Here is a 20,434-nt window from a genome sequence, read left to right as displayed (position 1 = left end):
CATCAACTCCACTGAATTTACCTACCTAGGTACAGTACCATATTGATTGATTGTATGTATTTTATTTGGCAATTTTACTCGCAAGATGACAGCAGGTGGTGCCTGGTACACTACGTGTGAATTGATTCTGTGTCTGCTTAATATTAACAATGTCGGTACCTCTATGACGCCCCATCTGAGTCATACTCCTCGGGCTTTGGCATACGAATAGACTATGCATCTAATGTATGTACTGTACATTACATACTATGCAAAGACTGCTTCTTTCTATCAAGTCTCCGTGACGAGTCCTGAATTCCCTCTACCCCAGGGAAATTCTCCTTGGTGGATTCATGCTGCGAACTTGTCTTCGTCATGTCGTCCTGATGCCCGTCAAATCCTTGAGTTCCTTTTCTCGCCCGCTTGATTTCCTTTTCGTGATCTCCTAATTCCTCTTTATGGGCATGTGGCCAGAACGGGAAGATCTCGAGTTCGGGAAGTTTCGATACTCGAGAGCGAGCTGCGTCTACGGTCAGACCAGCACGGTACCTCAGCACCTCGATCCCTTGCCGGCCACTTGGCTTGGCCCATTGGCGGATGAAATTCCGGTCTTTTTGTTTGGCGGCAGGCTGAAATTTCTTCTTTTCCGCATCGCCACGGGCATCTGTTTCCGGTGAAGGGCCAGCATAGAAATTGCGAACAATCACGTCGTCCTTGAAGGTTGCGGGTCCGTTTCTGTCGGCTCTTGTATGGCTTGGGAATCTGGACCAAAGGGAGAATCTGCTGGTCCGATCACCAAAAGCCTCACCATGCTCACTTGACTGTGGGCTTTGAGCTTCACCGAGTCGCTCAGATATCTTGCCTTTTATTGGCTCCTGATTTTGCAAGTCTTGCTGTTGTCCACCAGAAGTTGTATCTATGCCGCCTGGGTGAGACTCTGCCATGGAACTCACATCGTGTGTCGTATCGCCGTCTTCATCATTGTGAACGAAAGAGTATCCATAACCAAACCGTCGGCCATCCGACATCCATGCAACGCTGACTCTCCGGGAATTGCCAGTTTTCGGGTCACGGAGATGTACAGGACATGCTAAATTGCTGAGCTCGAATCTCTCCGTGAACTTGCTTTGCGTAGTAGTATTCCTCTTAACGACAAACACTTTTGCATGCTCCTGAATAGTATCGGCTGCACAGAAGGAGCGATGCTGGGCATTCAATGATGGACTGTCTCTGGCATTTCGTCTTTTCGGAACTACTAGAGAGGATGAACGCCGGGGTGTAGCAGACGGGGTATTGCTCGTCTCAGTTTCACAGACTGGTGTCTGCCTCCATCGATGAGGAGATGGAGTCGCACAGTCTATTCTCTCCTCCACATAGTATTGGATGCCCGCACCGGCCGAACAGGGTGTCTCATTTCCAGCTTTTGCAGTCAAAGATCGCTCATACCTGTCAGACTGGTTGGTTTTGCTAGTGCTCCTCGAGTTTATTGGTTCCAGCAGATTAGTCGTACGGGCTGACCCTGGACTTCGGTCCGATATTCTGGGAGTGGAAATGCACTGGGCATCGCTATCATAGCCTCTTTCGCTCACAACATCAGGCGTCATAAAGTGGCCATTCTCGCCATCACATCTTTTAGGTGCGAGAAGATTCCGGCGGATCTTGTCAGAGAATTCATCCAAGGGATTTTGGTGTCCCTTGCACCTCATAAGCTTCTTCAGCATAGATGAGTCCCGTTTCGCCCTATCAAAGCCGGAGGCGTGTCTCTCGGAGCTCACTGCTTTTCGGAATAGATCCTCCATCTCGATATCGGTATCTTGGTCTTTCCACTGCGATGTGTCCTTCCAGGTATCGTTGGCACCCGACAATTCTGGAGTGCCGTGGACAGTTTTATCGGATGTCGCTTTTGTCTTATCGCGAAAACGAACTCTTAAGAGGCCCATATTGAAGATTTGCAGATGCAAGACCGGGAATCAAACAGTCAAGTGGAACAGTGTTAGATAGAGAAGTTGTATTAAAATGTCTGCGTAACATCTAGATGAATAAACAGAATGAAGAGGACTCCCGTCCACTCAAGAGGGCCATTTTGGGAGAAGGCAGTCATCATGAAAGTTTCCGAAAAAGGAAGGGACGGACTGCCAGACCAAGGTCATGCTGCTTTCCCTTTCCATTGGCTTCGGTACTACCGTAGAATAATCTCTGGAGCCAGCTTCTCTGGACTGAAGCAGGGCTTCTCCCACGGAACTGAGCGCCTCTTCTCGAGGCTCAAGGGTCAATATATCCATGATCTTACCACGCAACTTTAGGGTTCTTTTCGAAGAGGATAAAACGGCAGAGTGAAGGGCTAGTAAGCTGTGATAAGGAACAGAAGACGAACAGAGGACTCTCTGGAAGTTAGCATGAAATCAACTTATGCCCGTTATATTAGATTGTCTGGAGTTTCAAAAGAGAATACGAAGGGTAATGTATTTGAGCTTCACGTGATAATGAAGTATCACGACCATCTCGACAGTTGCAGACCACTATACGGAGTACGCCATAGTCTTGAAAGGATCCTTCTTAGTTGAAGAAAGCGAACTATTTAATAATAATCTCAGATCTACTCTGTAGATACTCCAAGATACTTGATTAGTGTTGCGAGTTCGGGACTAGGCTCGCGTTCCATCGGAGGCCGAGAACCCCGCAGTCCCGTGGAGTAAGTTCCAATGATTCCTCTCTCGGTCACCGTGTTGCGAGGCCTGCGCTTCCCCGGGAGATAGTGCAATCGCCGTCCTATCACAGCGAGACACAGCGAGTCTTGGGGCCAGGTCACCCTGACACCCCTCCATCGCGCAATCCCCCACCGCCCACGTTCGCTCTCCCACCGACTTTTTCTTCTCCCGCTCATCTTCTTTCTCTTTTCTTCCCTTCTCAACCCTCTTTCCCCTCACGATCACCGCCCTCCATTGACAGATTGGGGTCTCGGTTCCCTTTCTGTCTCTCAATTCTGTCCATTTGCCTGATATTCTTTCCACAACTGACTTTTCCCTCCCACTCCCTTTTCATCACACAAGGAATACCCGCCAGAATGGTTCAATCGTGAGTTTTCCCTCGAGTTCGTCGCACTCTACCACGCTGACTGACATTCCTAGCTCCATTCTGGGTTTCCCCCGTATGGGGAAAAACCGTGAGCTCAAGAAGGCCACCGAAGCATACTGGGCGGACAAGATCTCTCGCGAAGAGCTTCTGAAGGAGGGCAAGAGGCTGCGTCTGGAGCACTGGCAAATCCAGAAGAATGCTGGCGTCGACATCATCCCCAGCAATGACTTTGCCTTCTACGACCAAGTCCTTGACCACATTCAACTGTTCGGTGTAGGTACCTCCCCCACTTGTCTTGTCGGACTGGCACTGATCGAGTTCCCAATAGGTCATCCCCGAGAGATACACCAAATACAACCTCCACCCCCTCGATGTGTACTTTGCTATGGGCCGTGGTCTGCAGAAGCCAGCCGCGGATGGCCAGCCAGCAATTGATGTTCCCAGTTTGGTATGCTGATTCCTATCACAGACGTATGCAGTGGCTAACAATTGCTTACAGGAAATGGTGAAATGGTTCGATTCGAACTACCACTATGTCAAGCCCACTCTGCAGGACAACCAGCAGTTCAAGCTGGCGGATGAGCCTAAGCCCGTTGTTGAGTTCCTCGAGGCCAAGGAGGCTGGTATCATTACCCGCCCTGTCATCCTTGGACCTGTCTCGTTCTTGACCCTGGGCAAGGCCGACCGTGGTCAGAAAACTGCTCCCATTGACCACCTTGACAAGCTTCTTCCTCTCTATGTTGAGCTCCTGACCAAGCTCAAGGAGGCTGGTGCCGAGGATGTTCAGATCGATGAGCCCGTGCTGGTCTTCGACCTGCCCGTGAAGTCGAAGGCTGCTTTCAAGCCGGCTTACGAGAAGCTGGGTTCTCTGGGAAGCAAGGCGCCTCGCATCATCTTGGCTACCTACTTCGGTGACATTGTCCACAACATTGACGTCCTTCCCGCTCTCCACTCCCTCCACGGCATTCACGTTGACCTTGTCCGCAACCCCGAGCAGCTTGACAGCGTTATTGCTGCCCTCGGTCCTAACCAGACTCTCTCTGCTGGTGTTGTTGATGGTCGTAACATCTGGAAGACCAACTTCAAGGTTGCCATCGAGAAAGTTGAGAATGCCATCCAGAAGCTGGGCAAGGACCGAGTCATCGTCGCCACCTCCAGCTCCCTCCTTCACACTCCTCACACTCTTGAGAGCGAGAAGAACCTCGACCCTGAGGTCAGGGATTGGTTCAGCTTCGCCGTCGAGAAGGCCAGCGAATTGGTCGTGATTGCGAAGGCAGTCACTGACGGACCTGACTCGGTACGGGAACAGCTCGAGGCCAATGCCAAGTCTATCCAGTCTCGTGCCACGTCCAAGAGAACCAATGACCCGAAGGTCAGGGAGAGACAGGCTGCCGTCACGGAGGAGATGCACAACCGCAAGTCTCCTTTCCCGATCCGTATTGCTGCCCAGCAGAAGACTCTCAACCTCCCGTTGTTCCCTACCACCACGATCGGATCTTTCCCCCAGACCAAGGAGATCCGTATCCAGCGGAACAAGTTCACCAAGGGCGAAATCACCGCGGAAGAGTATGAGAAATTCATCGAGAAGGAAATCCAGGAGGTCGTTAAGATCCAGGAGGAGCTGGGCTTGGATGTCTTGGTCCACGGCGAGCCGGAGCGGAATGACATGGTCCAGTACTTCGGCGAGAAACTCACCGGGTATGTCTTCACCACCCACGCTTGGGTGCAGAGCTACGGCTCTCGTTGCGTCCGCCCTCCGATCATCGTCGGAGATATTTCCCGCCCTGGCCCAATGACGGTCAAGGAGTCCAAGTACGCTGCGTCGATCACGAAGAAGCCCATGAAGGGTATGCTCACTGGTCCGATCACTTGCCTTCGCTGGTCCTTCCCTCGTGACGACGTCCACCAGTCGGTGCAGGCTCAGCAGCTTGCCCTCGCCCTTCGTGACGAGGTCCTGGACCTCGAGGCTGCAGGTATCAACGTCATCCAGGTCGACGAGCCTGCTCTGCGTGAGGGTCTGCCGCTCCGTGCTGGCAAGGAGCGCGAAGACTACCTCTCCTGGGCAGTGAAGTCGTTCCGTCTCGCCACGGCGGGTGTTGCCGACGGCACTCAGATTCACTCCCACTTCTGCTACTCTGAGTTCCAGGACTTCTTCCACGCCATCGCTGCTCTGGACGCTGATGTTCTCAGCATTGAGAACAGCAAGTCCGACGCGAAGCTCCTCCAGGTGTTCGTTGACGAGGCCTACCCTCGCCACATTGGTCCGGGTGTCTACGACATCCACTCTCCTCGTGTGCCCAGTGAGCAGGAGATCAAGGACCGCATTGCCGAGATGCTTCAATATCTCCGGCCCGACCAGCTCTGGATTGACCCAGACTGCGGTCTGAAGACCCGTCAGTGGCCGGAGACGAAGGCCTCTCTGACCAACATGGTGAACGCTGCCAAGTACTACCGCGAGCAGTACTCCAAGTAAAACATTAATTTTTCTGTTTTTGCATTGAAACGATGACCTCAACGCGTCGTTTCTTTTCGGAGCAGATATGCTCTGCGTGATGAGTTATGATGATGATACCAAAAGTTCATTCAACATACCCAAAAGTTTCAACATACAGGTTCGAGGGGTTTTCATTTAGAGGGTTGTGGGAAAGGGTACGTAGGCTACCTACGATTTCAACATCGGCGTTGGCGAGATTTCCTGTTCGATAGTTTCGCGGTTTCTCGGGAAGACATTTACGGGTTCGACTGTCATATGTACTCTTTTTTCAACAATTTTTAATATCGGGTTCGCTGAAACTCGATCCATATTGAGGGTGTCTCAACAGCACCTTCAATTCAGCAGCCAGCAGCCTTTGCTGTCTGGTGACCCGAAGAAAGGGTCTGCATAGGATAGGGGAGCTATTATTACATAATTCAAATTCAAAATTCTCCTGACATATGTCCTGTATTGTCATGGCACATCTTCCAGAAGCAGCAAACATTGTAGATGCATAGGTAGACTTTTTATAAACTTGCCGAAAGGGCTGAAGTAACGCTGCAAGCAAGGGTCCCGTACCGGATGAGCTTACTACGATTTTGTTTGACCTGTCCTGTCATTTCCCATCCATTGCAGTACATAACACAACATGATAACATGACCTGGCGGTTTCAGAGAAGTAGACGTGAAGCATTCATGATAATTCGATGTAGGACGATAAAAAAATTCATCATCTCAAAGAAGCAAGCAAGCAAGCAAGTTCCATGAGCCACAAAAAAAAAGTCACCACACACATACACACATCCATACATACATACTCATTCAGAGGAAAGAGATTCGAATCAGGTATACTCGTTCAGAGGAAAGGAACTCCAGGAACAGCCGCCGCCCTTCCCCCAACAGCATCCTTCCCGAACCTTTCCACATACCACTGTCTCCCCCGGCGCGCCTGCGGCAACATAGTCAGGATGTTATTCACGGCAAAGACCAGCGCGGGCAGCGGCAGCGGGAGCTGCAGTTTCTCCGCTAACGCAGCGAAGGGGACGAGCCAGGGGGCGAGTCTGATCGTGGGAGTAGTGGCTCCGTACGCGGTTGAGGTTGAGGCTGTACTTGAGATGTTGCTAGGGTAGACGGCCGTCCCGACGAGCACGTAGCCGAGCCATTCGAGCCATTCGCAGACGTAGTGCGGGTAGAGGATCCAGCGGAAGAGGCCTCTTGCTGGGGGGATGACGTAGACTTTGGAATATGGGTTCTTCTTCGTCTGGGCGTTGGCATCGTCCTTCTTCTCTGCTGCTGCTGCGGCGGCGACAGCACGACGGTGCGCTTCCTCCCGTCGAAGACGCCAGAGCGTCCTCTCTGCGCGAATGTTGCCCATCATGCCAAGCGCGAAGAGCACCAGGCCGATATACGGCAGGAGGCACTGGACCAGTGACAGCGACGGCGCAGCAGGCCTATCCGTCTTGAAGCTGAACCCCTCGACATTGTTGGCATAGCCAACAATCCACCCGCCCAGACAAGACGAATTAAACCAGTTATACACGACAGCAGAGAGGAAGATATCCGCGCGAACGGGGGAGATGCTCGGCGCGACGAAGAGCGGGTTGACGATGGCGCGGTTGAAGTAGTGCACCACGTAGAGGCCGGCGACGATCTTGTGCCATAGCGGGAGAGACGCGAGGGTCAGGTGGACTACTTGTGGTGGTAAGGTGAAGAGGATGTACAGCAGGTGCACCGGTCCAACAAGCTCCATCAGACTCCAGGCTATGCGGCCCGGGATGTTGAGACGGGACTTCGGCAGGGAGGTTTTTCCTGCTGGGTGGTAGGAGGAGAACCATTGCGTGATAGTCACCTAGTTAGACACGGCATTGTCAGGACTGTCGTGATGAACAGACACGGTAGTATATGGATTTCTTCCATCTTGCTCGACAGTTGTAATTCAATCAATGTACTGGTAGCAACTCACCACAGGAAAGTACTGAAATACGCGGAGCTGGAAGGCGTATGCTTCAGGTGTTGGTGGAAAGAAAGCGCTTAGGGAGGGAAATCCTGCCATGGTAGGTACCTATGCACAGTATCCCCCTATGTCTATGTCAACTTGGAGTTGTTGGAATTAAGTTCGAGATGATCAAAGAATACAGAGTAACTCCGGAGTTAGGTGAGAAGTGGACTGTCTGTCCATGGAACAGAATAATTCGTTCAAGGTGACCCAGCAGGTCAAGGTTCCCACCCCCGCTTTTCTCACTCTGTTAATTGCTAGTTAAATGCTCAAGGTGGGATTCGAATTGTTAATTAATTAGGTCGCATCAAGATATGGGTCATGCCGCGTCGTGTCATTGGCGTGGGATGGGGGAATATATCTACCGGGGCAGATCGGTCGCTGTTTATTTGCCTGTCAACAAACAGCATAAGCATACTGCTATCATATCGTGACTATGCCACGAGGCCGATTATTGATCATTAATCTGGACTAGCCTTTAAACATTCTCCCAAAACTTAGATATTAATAGTTATTCACCACTCATAAAAAGTTACAGAAGCTATAATAGCTATAATAGCTATAAAAGCTACACCTATCGCAAACGACATACAACATACAACACAACAAACACTAGACTAATTAAATCGAAACAGTCTGGAAAACTCTGGTTCGAATGATAATTAATCCTCAATCAATCAATCAGACCAGATCAATCGGATCAGATCGCTGGGGCTTCCTTCACTTTAATTTAAAGAAAAAAAAATGACCACCGTAAAGTTGTTCCCTTTCCAACGCGCCAGACAGAGACCCCTGTAGGAACCGGTTCGCCCCCAAAAGAAAGATCTTCGTTCGTGGCCATCCAAAAATAAATGCTCGGGCAGGTTTTATTCATTCGGTGGAAAGAGAATATTTCATGCAGAAAAGGTTCACCGTTCATGTAGAGAATATCTTCTACGATAGCAATCGTCGTTATAATAAGCGAGGAAAGGAAACTATGTGCAATCGAAACGCAGAAAGCAGTCCCAGTTTAACCAGTTGAAGTGTCCATTTTTTCGCCCGCTGATGCAGCCTGCTGCCTCTTGGCTGCTTTCCGCTCTGCTTTGAAAGCCTCGATTCTCGCTTTCAATTCCGTGTCTGTACACTCGTCAGCAGCTGATCCATCGTCAAGTAAAGAGAAGGTCCTTACTTGGCGTCACATCTTCGATTTTCAACGGGGCTCGGTTGAAGGGGTCGTTAGGGTCGCTGAGAAGATGGGACCGGATGGTAGATCGGTCGATAGACACTCTTGAGCTCGGCAAGATGACAGGATCTTCCATGAGGGTGTAGATCAAAGGATCTGTCGACATCGTCAGAGACCTCGTCATCGCACCGAACATCAGCTAAAACCTACCTAAGAACTCATCTGGAATCTCCCCCAGATCTTCTTCCGCTTGCTCATCCGCCTCCTTGGCCGCCTTGATCCGCTTTTGCAGCTCTGCCCACTTCCGCAGATCCTCATCCGACTTCAGCGCCCACTTCCGCAAAATATCGGCCGCTTTCTCGAAGTTTTGAGGCTTATATGATCGACCATCGCGCGCGACAGCAAAGGTGAAATTCTCTTTGTCCATCAGATTCAGATAGACATCGACAATCTCACTCAGCAGCGCCCGCGGGTTGAAGCCGTATTCTTGCAGGTTGCCAACCCGCAAGTTAGAGCTCTTGGGTCCAACCATGGCGTCCAGGTTGTAGTCAAGCATGTCGGCCAGTCGTTGAACGATCTCAGGCATCGTGAATGAGTCTGCCAACGCCTCTGTGAAGAGTTTCAGCATGGCAACGGTCTCATTCGTCAACTGCATATACGACTTGGCCTTGTTTTGGGCAGCGGCGAGCTGCTCCTCCTTCTCTTGACGCGTATTGGGATCCATGGTGCTCCCTTCCCGGTTCAACAGCTCTTGCGTGTCGTGGATGGTCATGAAGGCTGTGAATGATTCATCGAGGACAAAGGTAACATCGTTGAGAAGGAGGTTGACGAAACGGACGAAGAAATCGAGATTCTGTTCGGCCTGGTCGGAGAGTTGGGATCTGTAGACAGGGTTGCCCCAGATACACTTCATAACCTGAAAGATCTCGTATCGGATGTTGAATTTGTCGAAGAATTGGGTGTGGGTGCCCGTGAATTCGGCTTCAATGTAGAACTTCATCAGTGCGTGCAGGAGGTACTGCGTCGCAAACGGCATCGAATTCAGAAGGTCAACGAGGACACCTCGGGCTCCTCCCGGGCGTGGCCACGTCCCCCGGAAAAGAATGGAGACCAGACCTGCTTTTAGGTACGGGTTCTTAATGTACTGGGAGCTCTCAAGGAAGGAAATGCAGAGCATCACCAGCTCATCTCCCTGAGTGGCCGTGATGATTTGCGGCATGCACCACATAATGAATTTGAAGTTGCTAACGATATCGTCCAGGAAGTATTCAGGAAGACACTTGAACACGTCTGGCGGGTTTTCTGGCAGGGGCAATGTGAGCTTCTGTCGTGGGAAGTCGACCCCTGAAACGAGACGCAGCAACCAAACGATAACATATCGCATGAACTGCATCGACCGCGTTTGCCATAAGTCGTCAAAGAGAACACCCTGCAAGCTATACTTCAGGGCGAGACCCAGATCGAGTTTGTCTTTGTATCTCTTCAACGCTTCTTCAAATGTCCTGAGTTGGATCGGATTGTGAACCCACTTATGTCGTTCCAATTCAAATTTGTTGATCGTAGACTCCATATGACGGAGATCTTTCTCCAGCTGCTCAAGCTTCGACGTTAGAGATTCGCTGCCGTAATGGTGAGCTGCTACGGTCAAGAAGAAAATTTCGGTAATGAAGTTTGATGTTCCCTCCACGGTTTTGGAATAAAATTCGTCAGATGCATGCTGATCCGCATTGATCTTGGTTTCATCTCGCAGCTGGACCCGAGGATTGCGGTGAAGATAGTTCGCATCTATCCGATCGATCTACTCGGGTCAGCAGAAGAATGAGAATACTCGAGACCATCCTTACCTTTGTGAAGGAGGCATCCATAAACGGTTCACAAAGCTGATCCAAGCAGGTAGTAATATTAAACATGAAGCCATCTGACGAGACGGTCTTGGGGTCGACCTGCATTGCTCTCCTCTTATGGTTAAGATTCAGAGCTGCCGCAAACCAATCCAAAACTCTCTCCCTGGCATCTTTCGATGCCCGAATTAGATGGTTGATTATATCCAGAAGATCCGAACTGAGCATTTGCTGCGTCATTCGGAGGGATCTCTGCGAATTTAGAATGAAAGCCTGATCTCTTGTCTTCGGACTGGAGAAATAGGTAGTAGTGACACTGCCCTGAAGAGGCGACAGGTGGAACCACGGACCCAGAAGCGTGTCCTGCTCAAATGTGGCTGGGTCCCTCGATGCATTAAAGATGGAGGATTCAGTGATCGCAGAACCGATGGCAGCGTGGTGAACCAGGTTTCTTAAAGCCTGTGCAAAGGGTTAAAAACGGCATTCTTGGAGGAAAAAGAATAGATGTCTAACATACCATCACATAAGGCTTGTAATCATCATTAACAGTCATTCGCGCCAGGTCGCGGCTCATTTCTTCAACAGTCGTAATGAAGGCAGGCTTCAAAGTGTCATCTTCTTCGAATCGCTTCACAGCCTCAGTGAGGAAATCGAAATCGATGCCCCTGTCATCCTCAGGGTCCAGGAGGAGATGGGGTTTCAGTGGGGAGTGAGTTGTCGACTCGACCCTGTTGAGCAAGAATCAGCACTACTGTCAATCGCAAAACGCAGAAAGCAGACAAACTGACCCAAACATCTCCGGCATCGTGATCGCAAAGATACAGTAGCTAATACAAAGGCGCCTCGCCTCGCGCACAATGTTGAATTTCGGATCATCATCCTGGGTCTTTCGGAATCCTTTGTACAACCGTTGGATTCGTTTCCAGCATGGTAACAGATAGTCCAAGGGCTTTGGACCACCTGCTTTTGATGCTGCTTCAAGGATGGCTTGGTCAAGAATTCCGACTGTTATCCGCTGCTCAAGCCCTTGTTCCTCGATCTCGTTTCGAAGGCCCGGCAGGTAGGTCAACCTGTGGCCATGAATATCCTGCTGTTGATCTTGCCTCAATGTAACCCTAAATATCGCACGCAGAGTCCTATCCTCGAATGCTTCGACGGATTCCTCCGCTTTGGGTGTTGGTCGTTTGGCCGGAAGCGGGGAAGGCGACTCCGTTCGTGGCGATGCAGCTGCCGACGAAACCGGTGAGATTTTTATTCTCTTCCCCTGTGAACCGGACTCGTATGTTTCCGACTGCGCGGGAGACTGTGAAGATGTAGGGACGCCGTTGATATTGATTCGAGGCTGTGACGAGGCCTCTGAACGTGGGGAGGGTCGGTCCGAACCGATCGCAGGTTGGCTCTGGCTGGCCTCTGAAGCTTCAGAAGCTTGTGACGACGATCGAGACGGTGTCGCCTGAGATGCCAGCTTTGCCAGGCGCTTGTTGCGGATCTGGACGAACCTGGATTAGTATCAACAGAAGCGAACGGCGGCGCCAGGTGGCACCGCGGAGCGGCGATGACTGACCTTGTCCGCATCGGAGAGCGTGTCTGACATCTTGAACAGATGAGTGGATGACAGCTCAGAGTCCTCTCCGATCAGTAGGGAAAGTACAGCGGGCGCAGGAGAGTGTCCAGGCTCGAGCTGCAGAGGGATGGGTATCAGAGGAGTGATGAGTTCAGGCTGTGACGAACATTCGGTCATGATCCATTGACTAAGCTGCAGCGGAGGCGGCGGCGGCCCGGGGTGTTTCTCCGGAACCCGCTTTCCGGGCAGTGGGAGGCCCGCTAGCAGCAAGTCATCTTGATAGCTTAGTGAGCAAGGTCGCCCTCGATATCAGCGCTGATCCCCGTTTGTACCCACGTATCTAATCTTATCTTCGCGTTTGCAGTAGGAGATCCCCGCCATCCATCGTCAGGTTTGCAGTTCAGCAGTAACTGGCGCAGCTTCTGGGACCGGTTTCAACCGGGCATGATGGTGCTCCAGCATCGCAGGTTACAAAACACACCGCTGATTCTGTGTCATGTGTCCATGTTTGACATGAGAAAGATAATCTGACCGATAACAGCGAGGTCATGGAGATATATCATGGGTCGAATGTCCTCGTGTTTACTTTGTATAGCTATACCAAATCATCAAGGCGTGGCGTATATCTCAGTGTTGCCTGTTTGAGGTACAGTACAAAATAAATATGCTGCTTACTGCTTCTTACTAGAATAAGTGATCAACAAGACCAGGTATCCATTAAGCTGTCGATGAATAGATTAATTGAAGACAATGCCCAAGCAAGACTGCATATGCCTATAGCGCAATGTCATCAGAGGACGTGCGTAGACTTACATACAAAAAAAACTCTCCCAGTACTATCAAACAAGAATCATGAATCCCTTGTACTCCAAGCCATGTGCAACATCGATATCTATGAGGACAGGTGAAAATAAGGAACAGAATGGAAAGAAAGAAGAAGAAGGGTGAGAGAGTATATAAATTACTGTCATAACCGCATCAATACTTCGACTTTCCCTTCAACGCATCCAAGCGTCGGCAACTCTTCAGCTCCATGGCACGCGCCTCCTTCATCTTCTCCACATCGGGGAAGAACCAGCCCTGTGCTTCTTGGATCATGCGATCACGCATCTGCACCTCACTTTCACACTCGTAGCGAAGTTTATTGACGTATTCAACCTCTACCCGCTGATCGAGCTGGTTGAACTTTCTGGCGCTGTAATCACCCACATCCATTGGGTTGATGTAGTAATCGACTTTCAGTTTCGGTGTCGTTCGGTGCATGGTATGAGGCGACACGGGACCATCAAAGCGGAAGGTAGGGCCAGAGGGAGTCGAAGAGCTTCCAGAGAAGAGCGAGGAAAGGAGCGGTAAGACGAAGAGAAGGATGAGAGGAAGGAGCTGCGATAGTGACGCCCAACCAGACGGCGCAGGTTCGGACTGATTATTGGCTTCGCGTGGCCTTCTTCGAGGCCGCGTACCGCCAAATTGGTGAACTCGGAATCCTGGTCCTCCCCCCATGTTGAAAACGAACTGTGGGCCGCCTGGGAAGATGTTAATTGAATCGAGGGCTGATAGAGAGATGATCGAATGATCGACTTACCGAAAGGGCTGAATCCACCACCCATGGGACCAAAACCTCCGTTGAAGAAACGGTTAAATAACTCTTCAGGAGAGATTTCTTCCTCAAACATAGCTCCTCCGGCAGCTTGTCCTCGTGGGAAGCCACCGCTGAAACCACTGAAGGGAGAAGATGCACCACCAGAAGATCCAGCTCCAGCTCCAGGATTGAACCGGCTGTCTGGGTCTCCACCAAACTTATCATACCTCGCCTTCTTGTCTGGATCTGACAATACCTGGAAAGCACGCGAGACCACTAGAATTCATGCGTCAGTCAAAGAAAAGCAGAATATTACTTTGTGTTGACACCCACTCTTGAACGCCTCGTCGGCCCCTTCATAGCCATTCTTATCTGGATGCGTAAGCAGACTCAGTTTCCGATATGCCTTCTTAATTTCACTATCTGTGGCAGTCTTTTCCAGACCCAGAATCTCGTAGAACGCGGTTGGAGAGCATTTCCGAATCCTTATCACCGCAGCCTTCTGTTCGGGGGTGTATTTGCGGTCCTGGTTTCCTTGATTGTGGTCGCGCGACCTTGCTGAGCTCCCGCTGGAGCCAGTGCTCGCCCCGGACGCTGTGGCAGATGGCATCGCTGTCGAGATGTTGATCGATATGTCTGTTCCTTCACCTCTGTATTCGATCTGATTCCAAAACTTTTCCCAGATGCGACCTGGTGGCACGGGCGGGGGTCAACAATCCCGCAAAGGGGAAGGATGAAAGAAACACAGCAATCGCAGGATCACACCAAATTCTATGCCTCCCACACAGAGATAATGGCCCTGAAAGAGATGGATCAACAAAAAATGGATGGGTGGTGGAATGGCGCTGCCTCTCAGCGCTGTCTGGTCTAGACCTGAAGAAGGGAACGACCAACGTGGTGTCTCGGAGGTGTTGACGCTAAGCCCAGCGGCTGATATGACTGATGGGGGAAAGCCTGGGGAAGCTCGGAATCACATAACGTCAACTTTGCAATATCCAAATTAATTGCAATCTTTTCGAGTTTTGCACCACTGGTTTATAATATACAGCTTTATGCAATTATAGAAAGCTGTCACCTCCACACGACCATTATTCTCTTGCAGAACAATGGCCAATCCAGACAACCAGACAGAGGAGGCTAAAAAGTCTCTGTATCAACGGGTTCGAGCATGGGGAGGTATGTGTAGCACATGACCAGAAAACCACCTTGTATATCCCAGTCTTTCTCATTCCCATGCAATTGACTGCTCTTTCTTTTAATTGCATGAGATCGAAACTCACTGCTTGACCACAGAGTCTCCCGTGCCGCCGACGGTTCTCGCAACTCTCATTACTGCGCAGCACATGCGTCCCTTCCAATTCTTCCCCATGACGTTCCCACCCGTCCTGCTCTTTACCTCGTACGCAAATCTCCAAGGATTCAAGGTCGACAGCGCCGGTATCAGTGCAGCTTGGTCCGGCCTGTATCTTGTTCTTGCCAGTCGGCGAAAGCAGCCATTCATGAAAAAGTGGGGTGCGAGAGGTATCGTTCGTGGTGCAACAATGGGCCTATGTCTGGTAAATATGGTTGCGGGTGGATTAACGTACACTCTTGGGAAGAGAGAGAAGGAGGAGGAGTAAAAAAATTGTTTTTTTTTAACGGTGGCATGAGGAAATTTAATGTAGTTTCATGGGAGTGGGGAATCTGGCGTTGGTAAGGCTCTGTCTCCGTTTCATTCTGTTGTCATCATGTATTCTATACGATGGTATGAGCTACGTCCATGTTTATGTAAACTATGTACAATTAGAGAAGGTTATACAAGGCGGCTCGCGTGTACGCTGTACTCAGTGGTTCAGCTGCAGGCAATCCTCAAGCGTTACAGTTGGATTTGGAGTTGGCCATTGGAATCCTGCTCCTTCCGATCATTCCTCTTTGTACAGCCCTTGTGAGATGACATAGTCACGGACATTCTCAGGAACAAGCAACTGTAGCAGGTTGTCATCTCCGCTGTTGGCAGCTTTCCTCGCCCTTGTCGAGCTCACTGCCTCCTCACCTGCTTTCTTTCCCTCAACCATCTCGATCCGACGAGCCCATTCTCGCTTAGCTCCCTCGTTTTCGCGGCCACCCTGCGCGAGATGCAGGAGGAATTCCTCCTGTTCTTTCCGCCCACCCCACTCATCGTCCGGTCGCATCATCACTCTCAATCGGTGTCGAGTGAGGAATGGCTCCAGCGGCTGAAGAGTGTGTTCCGGCGGGTAGTATTTGGGGTTGAAGATGCGGATGAGTGTATCATAGCCTGTGAGATGGATCTGTTCTAAGGGACTGGGATATACTCCGGATGCCTCTATCGCCGCTGCTTTGTCTACAAAATATGGCTTCTTGGTCACTCCGATGTCAATCTGTGGTAAGTCGTCTTGAACAATCTGGAGAGAAGCCTTGAGGTCCGCGTGCAGGTCTTGCGCAAGAAGTGTCATCATGACAAGGCGGTCTTCAAACGATGCCGGTTTGGATGGCTTATCAGCATTCTGAGTAGCCAACAGAAGCAGCAGCCTCGACGAGGAGTGCGGCGACTCCGCCAGAGCGGAGCCAGCGATTTTCATATGCGCTAGGGTGGGAGGGTTGAAGGACGAGTCCAGAACGTACAGCACTTTTGGCTCAACAGAGCGAGCATTGGCAGGGACAGTATTCAGGATCTCGAAAGGTCGTGAAGACGCTATAAAGCGTTTCAGCGCGGCGCCGTAATGGGCTCGGAGATTCTGAATCGAATTCGCAGCCATCCTGTGCCGGTGATAGATGAAAGCCCTGGAGGTTAGACTGATAGAAAATCCACCTGTATCGCGCTGAGATAGGCTGGCAGTGACGTGGGGTAGATGAGGGAGCATCAGCCTCAGTGGCGCAGGTGAGGCTGATACTCCATGCCGCAGACTGAAACCGCGGATAGGCCAGTCTGCCTCCTATGGAATATTAAACTATAAAAACTGCTAGACAGTCTCCTGACGAGATCTCAGCATGAACAAAAATTAATATTGTTAGTATTGCTTGATGGGTTCCACGTCAGTCCAGCGCTCAGCGATAGAGGCATGCTAAGGCGCCACATAAGATCTCGCTGATAGTGATATCCATGAGTCACTAGTGGAGATGATTGGTCGATTGATGTAATAATAATAACCCGTGAGAAAATCCGAATCTGTCAAAGCTTTGGTCGCTGTTAAAAGGACATATTCTGACTTTCGGTATTCATATTCTTCACTTGGAGCCAGTCAAGTTGCTTTTATAGCTGCCTAGAAGAATAGAAGAGGGAAATGTTTCGCCATCCGCATCGGGCCATTTCCGGGAGGCTAGGCGGCGCTTATGAAACACTTGCTCACTTAAACCGCGCATACCCCTGTGGGAAAGACGCTGTGGAAACACACAACCTACAGGAAGGAGTATTAATTAATTATCCCATCTGGGTTGGTCAACCCGTCAAACAGGAATATAATTCTACAGAGCGAGCACGCCCCTCGCCGAGAGTCTTTGCGGCAAACCAGGAGGAATCTAGAACTTTAGATCTTCTCAAGATTGCCTTAAAAGAATTTTCGTGACTGGCCTGCGGATGATTGTGCTGGATGAGTGGAGCTGATCAACGGCGCAAGTGATCGAGAAGAATGATCACCCCTTAGCTTGGCCTGTTTCGATTCGACGTTGAGTCTCGACCGGGAGCTGGAACGTGGCACCCTCGGATTTTGGCCACAGCTGTTCCAACAAGAATAAGATTAAATGTCGTTTCTTTATCATGCACAATAAATTATCCGGTCGTTGGCATGGCCCGTGGGAGTGACAGTCGGCGCCACCGCGCCTCATTAAACCTTACCACGGTTGTACGCTGGGATTGAGCCCCCACTGCGAGTGGCTGGCAGATTGCGCGAGGATTGCGAGGATAATATTTCCGTAGTCGCACAGGTAGGGCATTCACCGGCGCGCAGCAATCCGTACAGTAGTAATAGAGTAGTAATAAACTAATAGTCACACATAGTACGGAGTAATTCTGTGGTAGGTCGGTAGGATCGGATTGTTGTTGTTATTAAATGACGCCAAATCGGTGGAAGATGGGAAGATGGATGATCTGAGCCAAAACGCCCCAAGGGGGAATTCCGCACCATGATATGCCGGCGCATCCTGATAGCCAGCCTGGCAAATCAGAACAGCAGCTTGGGCGTCCACCGCTGTCCGTAATTTGGCGGGTGGCCAGGGGCACAGCGTTGCAGCGCCAGGCCAAGGGCGCCGGCGCAGGCCCCGTGCTCCAGGCTAGGCTCTAACAGTCAATTAGGGGCCATCCCACCCATGTTTATTTCATCTCGTCCTCCCCTCCTAGCCCACCTTCCTCCCTCCCTGATTTCATTCTTAAGGTCGCCAGCTTGTCTGTCGCTTCTCTTCGTTTCGTTCTCTTTGCAGAGCCTCTTTACACTCCTTTTCCAACCCTCTGTCGCTCTTTCTCTGAGGCCCCCAAAGCGAATAGATTTCGCTGACATTCCTTTCCACCAAACGAAGTTGACGAGTCCGGAATTTTCACTTCCATCTCGTTTAGAAACACAGACGACCTTCGATCGTTCAACATGCTGTTCAACAAGATCTCGTTTGCCCTTGTGGCCGCTCTAGCCGCGGTCGGCGAAGCCAGCCACGGCCACTTCAACGTCCTCCACCCCAAGCGTGCCAGCTACAACAGCACCACTGTCGTTACCTCGTCCATCACCGTTGTGCCGACTCCCCTCAGCACTGGTGTTTCTAACCCGGCTGCTCCTGCTGCTGCCTCTGCCTCTGCCTCCGCTTCTGCCGGGTCCAGCGATGTCACCCTCACCTACACTCTGGGAACTGGCACCTCCACCACGGTTGTCACCACGACCATTCACCGCACTGCTACGGAGACTCACTTTGTGACGGCGGTTAGTAAATAATGCGCAACAATAATACTGGACTTGGTTAACATGGTGTTGCAGACTCCTACGGTGCTTGAGGCGGACCAGGCTCCCACCACCACCTTCTGGTCCACTTCCACCTCTACCTCCTACGTCACGGTGGTGCCTGTCGTTGCTGGTGGATCTGGAAACGGTGATGCAACTGGCTGTGCGGCTGGGGCTACTGTCACTGTTACTCAGAAGGAGACCGTCACGGTGGTATGTGTTGGATGACTGTCGAGTGTGTATGAGAGACAACTGACATGTCGACTTAGTTCGCTGCTCCCTCCGCAAGCGCCCCGGCCGCTGCTGCTATCAGCTCCGCCTCTGGAGTTGAGATTGCGGATGTTCAGCCCACTCCTGCGGCTTCCTCCAGCGTTCCCATCCGCCCGATCAGCCCTAACGGCTCCAGTGTTCCTGTGCCCCCCGCCGCTCCCTATGGTAACAGCACTGCGCCCTTCTCGAAGCCGGCCAGCTCTGGATTCCTGACGAGCCGGGTGCCTCGGCCCACTGGCTTCCGCCACCTGTGAATAAAACAAGGGCAACGGTCTTGTTGCTAGCAACAAGTCTTGCAAATCTGATAGACATGTGACATCCTTTTCGTTTCGCGTTATACGCGCTGGCTGTACCATCATGTTCCGACAATTTGCATGGCACATACTTTCTCTTTTACACCATTTCGATTCGTTGGCGGGGAGTCATCTTATGATCGGCTCCTTTGCCCCCCTTTTGTTGATAGAATCACACATGTGGTGATTTCTTTTTACCATCTTCGATTCTCTTATTCGTCTCTCTCTTCTACCAGCAAATAGAGGAAGGACGAAACTTTTTTTTTCTCTTTTCAGAAACATTTCTTTGTATGTCTCGTGCGAAGCGTCGGTGACAGTCTCGGTACGAGCTGGATGAATGGATCTAGAAAAAGTTTCCACAGAGACGTCTCACACCCAAGAGGTGGCTGAGCTGAGCGGCCGGTTCGATTCTACTGTAAATTTTTATTTTATTCTTTTGTATGTACTGTACCTGGGAAATTTTCTTTTTATCTTGAAGTTACGAAGCAGCAGGATTCATAGAATGGAAAAAGTATCCCCTTAACTTTCAGTTTCGGTATCCTTACTCCGTGCCTTTTTTTTTGGTATCCACTTTTTATGAAATAGATCTCTCTTAAGTATGTGCTCCGTTCGGAGGACTCCATAGCGAAGTTGGCGTGGAGCACTGGTAGACTGTGACCAGCCAATAACCTCTTTCCGTCCCTGACCCACGCGTCCATGAAGGCAATGAACCATGGTTCCATTCAGGAACAACACTTCCACTTCCGATACCCGGTATATACTAGATACCCGTATAGGATACGGAATAGGCTTTAGCATTGCCACTTGCCACTCACTTGCCTTCGAAGTTCAAGGTTCACTCACTCACGATCTTGGTTCACGATCGTGATCGTGGTTCCATGGATGAATGCTACATACTTTTTTTTTGAAAAGAAAAAAAAGTTATAGTTCATGCCAAGCTTACTGTCAGGTTGCTACCTGACTAGCTGGCTTGGTAGATTGGAAAGTTAATTAATTAATTTATTAACGAACAGTCGGCGATGGTATCCGCTATCCGTCGTAGTGGAACTACTGAACTGCATCTGCACCTGCACCAGCCCTCCAGGTTGGGTATGCAGTAAGTACTCTGTACGGAGTTAGGTACGGAGTACTTAGACTTCTACCTACCTACCTACCTACCTACCTAGTAGTAACTCCGTAGTATAACTATGCACTCCAGTCTCCGTACCTATCTATCTACCGACTTATCAGGTATCTAATCTAATTACTCCGTACTCCGAAATCCAGATCTATAGTACCTACAT

The 20,434-nt window shown here is 50.5% G+C and overlaps 8 protein-coding genes across 8 annotated transcripts; 3 read left to right on the top strand and 5 right to left on the bottom strand.

Annotated features, from left to right (window-relative positions):
• Positions 1-239: 239 nt before the first annotated feature.
• Positions 240-1,919, bottom strand: VTN77DRAFT_1214 (uncharacterized protein; the record flags this gene model as incomplete). The annotated part of the gene is made up of 1 exon (XM_069416921.1): positions 240-1,919. The coding sequence occupies one exon, from the start codon at positions 1,917-1,919 to the stop codon at positions 240-242; it is 1,680 nt and encodes a 559-aa protein (XP_069280168.1).
• A 1,124-nt stretch (positions 1,920-3,043) lies between these two features.
• Positions 3,044-5,527, top strand: VTN77DRAFT_1213 (uncharacterized protein; the record flags this gene model as incomplete). The annotated part of the gene is made up of 4 exons (XM_069416920.1): positions 3,044-3,054; positions 3,108-3,327; positions 3,383-3,502; positions 3,554-5,527. The coding sequence occupies 4 exons, from the start codon at positions 3,044-3,046 to the stop codon at positions 5,525-5,527; spliced, it is 2,325 nt and encodes a 774-aa protein (XP_069280167.1).
• Positions 5,528-6,383: 856 nt separating this feature from the next.
• On the bottom strand, positions 6,384-7,580 carry VTN77DRAFT_1212 (uncharacterized protein; the record flags this gene model as incomplete). Its single annotated transcript, XM_069416919.1, has 2 exons — positions 6,384-7,376; positions 7,491-7,580. 2 exons carry the CDS (start codon positions 7,578-7,580, stop codon positions 6,384-6,386), a joined length of 1,083 nt encoding a protein of 360 aa, XP_069280166.1.
• A 952-nt stretch (positions 7,581-8,532) lies between these two features.
• On the bottom strand, positions 8,533-12,120 carry VTN77DRAFT_1211 (uncharacterized protein; the record flags this gene model as incomplete). Its single annotated transcript, XM_069416918.1, has 7 exons — positions 8,533-8,639; positions 8,692-8,841; positions 8,896-10,483; positions 10,530-10,985; positions 11,044-11,254; positions 11,315-12,015; positions 12,091-12,120. 7 exons carry the CDS (start codon positions 12,118-12,120, stop codon positions 8,533-8,535), a joined length of 3,243 nt encoding a protein of 1,080 aa, XP_069280165.1.
• Positions 12,121-13,068: 948 nt separating this feature from the next.
• Positions 13,069-14,279, bottom strand: VTN77DRAFT_1210 (uncharacterized protein; the record flags this gene model as incomplete). The annotated part of the gene is made up of 3 exons (XM_069416917.1): positions 13,069-13,613; positions 13,673-13,945; positions 14,003-14,279. The coding sequence occupies 3 exons, from the start codon at positions 14,277-14,279 to the stop codon at positions 13,069-13,071; spliced, it is 1,095 nt and encodes a 364-aa protein (XP_069280164.1).
• A 496-nt stretch (positions 14,280-14,775) lies between these two features.
• On the top strand, positions 14,776-15,288 carry VTN77DRAFT_1209 (uncharacterized protein; the record flags this gene model as incomplete). The annotated part of the gene is made up of 2 exons (XM_069416915.1): positions 14,776-14,845; positions 14,963-15,288. The coding sequence occupies 2 exons, from the start codon at positions 14,776-14,778 to the stop codon at positions 15,286-15,288; spliced, it is 396 nt and encodes a 131-aa protein (XP_069280163.1).
• A 282-nt stretch (positions 15,289-15,570) lies between these two features.
• VTN77DRAFT_1208 (uncharacterized protein) lies at positions 15,571-16,425 on the bottom strand (the record flags this gene model as incomplete). Its single annotated transcript, XM_069416914.1, has 1 exon — positions 15,571-16,425. One exon carries the CDS (start codon positions 16,423-16,425, stop codon positions 15,571-15,573), a length of 855 nt encoding a protein of 284 aa, XP_069280162.1.
• A 1,818-nt stretch (positions 16,426-18,243) lies between these two features.
• On the top strand, positions 18,244-19,112 carry VTN77DRAFT_1207 (uncharacterized protein; the record flags this gene model as incomplete). The annotated part of the gene is made up of 3 exons (XM_069416913.1): positions 18,244-18,570; positions 18,625-18,801; positions 18,858-19,112. 3 exons carry the CDS (start codon positions 18,244-18,246, stop codon positions 19,110-19,112), a joined length of 759 nt encoding a protein of 252 aa, XP_069280161.1.
• Between the last annotated feature and the right edge of the window lie 1,322 nt (positions 19,113-20,434).

This window comes from Rasamsonia byssochlamydoides (assembly GCF_041956645.1).
Source record: "Rasamsonia byssochlamydoides strain NRRL 3658 unplaced genomic scaffold VTN77scaffold_12, whole genome shotgun sequence".
Taxonomy (NCBI): domain Eukaryota; kingdom Fungi; phylum Ascomycota; class Eurotiomycetes; order Eurotiales; family Trichocomaceae; genus Rasamsonia; species Rasamsonia byssochlamydoides.
This window is presented reverse-complemented; position numbering and strand designations above follow the sequence as displayed.